Genomic DNA, 3,082 nt, shown 5'->3' with positions numbered 1-3,082 from the left:
TTAACTGATTGATATTTATAATACTCGACAATTCGTTGAAATTAATATTTATAAAGACATAGGAGAGATTTTTGTTTTTCAATTTATCATTTTTATGTATATATACTTTTTTTACAGCTGTCAGAAAGAAATCATCCTGAAGATATACCTGATAAATCAAATATTATAGTAAAAACAAATTTAGAGTAGTTGCTGAGATCTTACCGTAGAGGTTGGGCAAGTAGTGGAGCTGCTTGGAAGCGGCAGGCCGGCTGTCGGACATGATACTCTCGATGCTGAACGGTGCTGGGCGCTTCCTTTTTTCTTTGTCCTCCTCCGGCTTTGGCAACTTAAACCGCTTCCTCCTCCTCAAGAAGGAACCGTTTTCGAACATGTCAAGGGCCGCTGGATGTAGCGTCCAGTACGCCCCCTTACCCGGCCTGTCAGGTCGCCTCGGGATCTTGACGAAGCAGTCGTTGAAGGAGAGGTTGTGGCGGAGGGAGTTCTGCCACCTCTGTGTGTTGCGGCGATAGTAGGGGAACCTGTCGCTGATGAAGCGGTAGATGTCGGCGAGTGGTAACATTTTGTCCGGCGAGCTCCAGATAGCCATCGCCGTCAACGAAATGTACGAGTAGGGCGGCTTCTGGTCCCCGTACGATTCCCTGCACGGCCGAGGCATGGAATCTACATAACGTGCAAGACTGACCGTGCCCGAGTGTGTCCTTTAGCGGAGTCCCGGGGAGGAGGCGTGGCAATGGGCGGGTCCAGTAGGCGGTATCCTGCGCATGTTTGCCCAATCCCATTTCTGTCCCCTCCATTTTGTTTTCCTCTCGCTGCTGTGGAATCGTTACTGCCTTCTGGGCGATGTATTCGCTGAGTAACAATATACCAACAGCCATACAAATAAAACTAATATATACTTGTAATAACCAAAGACAAAGTGCTTATGACATTTTATTTATTTATGTATAATTACGATTCAATGATAAGTACAAGGGAATATAACTCACTTATTAATTATAAAATCTCGTTAAATAACTAATAATCCCAGCATCGTTTTCGAAATCAGAGCAGTGGTATATTAAATTTTGATAATTGTTTAATTAATTCAGGACACCTACTTCTGACCCATAACACACCACAACGTATATTCGGTAATCTTTTAACAATGCCGTCACTAAAACTGCAAAAATTAAGATGGTTTTTAAAAATAAAAACATGGAGACAAGGGTTACTCACCGACACTAGTTTACAAGAACTCCCTTGGATGTTTCTGTCATTCTAAAATGAACACATAAAGCGGATTATGACGAAAATACTTATCTAAAGCTTCAAAAATGCTCTAAAATAGCAATAATGTAAACGGGTAAAAGGTTCTTGATTCCAAATTTATCAATTTTATGTGTATCGCAGCCGTTCGCAACAAAACTCGTTCAATAATTTAATAAACTAAGCAAATATTAGCTAACAAATATTTTAATGCGTATGAGTTTTTAACCTATTTATTTCTCTCTAGAGATGTGTTTAAGCATCATAATATTTTTTCGGTATATCATCTTCATATATTTTTGGAATTCCATGTTTTAATTAATTTATTGTGTTTTAAATTAATAGATTCAGTTTCAAATATAGTTTAATAATTTTTTAGTAAATTTTATTGACCCTTTTTAAGAAATGACCAAAAAACCCATCAAATATAAAAAATAAAATTATCAAAATTTGAAAAATTATATTGGTGTGGTGTATCCCTATCATACAGACTTGATTTACATTGGGGAAAACCGAGCATTGCCCAAAGTTTCCAGTTTTTGAGGGGCGGTATAATTTGGGGAGCAAAAACAATAGAAGAAAAAATAAATGGAGTGTGAAGCAAACAATTCTTTTAATGACCGCAATGATTTTATTTTCAAAAAAAATCTCTTATTACAATTTAAAGTATAACCGAAAGGCGAGTAATATAACTGCACTCATACCTTACAGTCCTAGTAGAGACAAGGTTAAAATCAGTTTACAGGTAGTGACAATTGTAGTGTATTGTAGTGTGTATATTAGGACTATAACCAAATACTGTAGAAATGGGTTTAAAACTCCTTCAACAATACAAAGTATACTAACGTGACCAGACGTGCCTCTTTCGGAAGGACAGTTCCACTTGTAGGCAATCTGTCCCGGTCTCCCCAGGATACACCGTGAGATACGCAAATGCCTCGCTTTGAATGACATAGTGAAACCTCGATTACCGTCCTCTGGTTAACTGTACTTTAATATTCAATTGGTGGGGTGGGATCCACCAGACCCGAAGCCTAATTAAAAGTTATATTAATGGGTAATTACTTGTTGTAATCGCTTAAAGGTTATAAACATTTCCTGGATAGATATGATTCGGTTAGACGAGTGTTTAAGTTAGTTATCATCTAACGTTATCCTATGTAGAGTTATTGGGGTCCCAGATCCCAGACAGACCATTAGCGTCCGAATTTTTCTTAAATATTTTCTTTTTCAATGTAGAGACTAAAATTTCGTGTGAATATGTTATAATCTATACTCACTACCCGGTTTATTAAATTAAACTTTAGAAGTATTTACACAAAAAATCCAGTTTCATAAATACTGCCTCTATTGTACTTCGAAGATCTTTTTATGCTATATAATCAAGGAATATAAACGGTTATTTATTATTAATAGATTTTGTTTCATAATGATCCCTGAATTTTAATTATCTCTGATGAAAGATAATAGGGAACATATTGCCGCTACCACGTTTATGTAAAGAATGTAAAAAATCCGATTTTTCAATTCGCTAGTTTTATTAATTTTTGTAAAATAATATCTATCTACACAAATCTAGAGAATTTGAAAATAAATACTTCATAAAGAAAATTAATTTTGAATTACGTTGCCAGGACTTTTATTTTTGAGAAAAATTAGATCAAATGATAAATGTTAAACAAAAAAAAATAGTTTTCATCTGTTTATTAATAGCCAACGTTTCGACCCACAATGCAGGTCTTCATTAGGGCTGTTGTGAAAGTTATTTTTTACACAATTACATTAGTTGTAAGTTATTTTTTCCTTTTCTCAAACCGCAGCCCTGACTATCTTT

The 3,082-nt window shown here is 35.6% G+C and overlaps 1 protein-coding gene across 1 annotated transcript; it reads right to left on the bottom strand.

Moving 5' to 3' along the window:
- Positions 1-131: 131 nt before the first annotated feature.
- On the bottom strand, positions 132-589 carry LOC136795047 (forkhead box protein D1-like). Its single transcript, XM_067048473.1, has 2 exons — positions 205-589; positions 132-148 (listed from the first exon to the last, which is right to left on the bottom strand). The coding sequence occupies exons 1-2, from the start codon at positions 587-589 to the stop codon at positions 132-134; spliced, it is 402 nt and encodes a 133-aa protein (XP_066904574.1).
- Positions 590-3,082: the final 2,493 nt, after the last annotated feature.

The sequence above is a fragment of the Halyomorpha halys genome, unplaced genomic scaffold (genome assembly GCF_000696795.3).
Source record: "Halyomorpha halys isolate HHAL.00 unplaced genomic scaffold, Hhal_1.1 Scaffold1396.1, whole genome shotgun sequence".
Classification (NCBI taxonomy): domain Eukaryota; kingdom Metazoa; phylum Arthropoda; class Insecta; order Hemiptera; family Pentatomidae; genus Halyomorpha; species Halyomorpha halys.
The sequence above is the reverse complement of the archived record's forward strand: the minus strand, read 5'-3'. Positions and strand labels throughout refer to the sequence as shown.

Coding starts and splice junctions, on each gene's coding strand:
- LOC136795047 (XM_067048473.1), bottom strand. CDS start 589: ATGGCTATCTGGAGCTCGCCGGACAAAATGTTACCACTCGCCGACATC.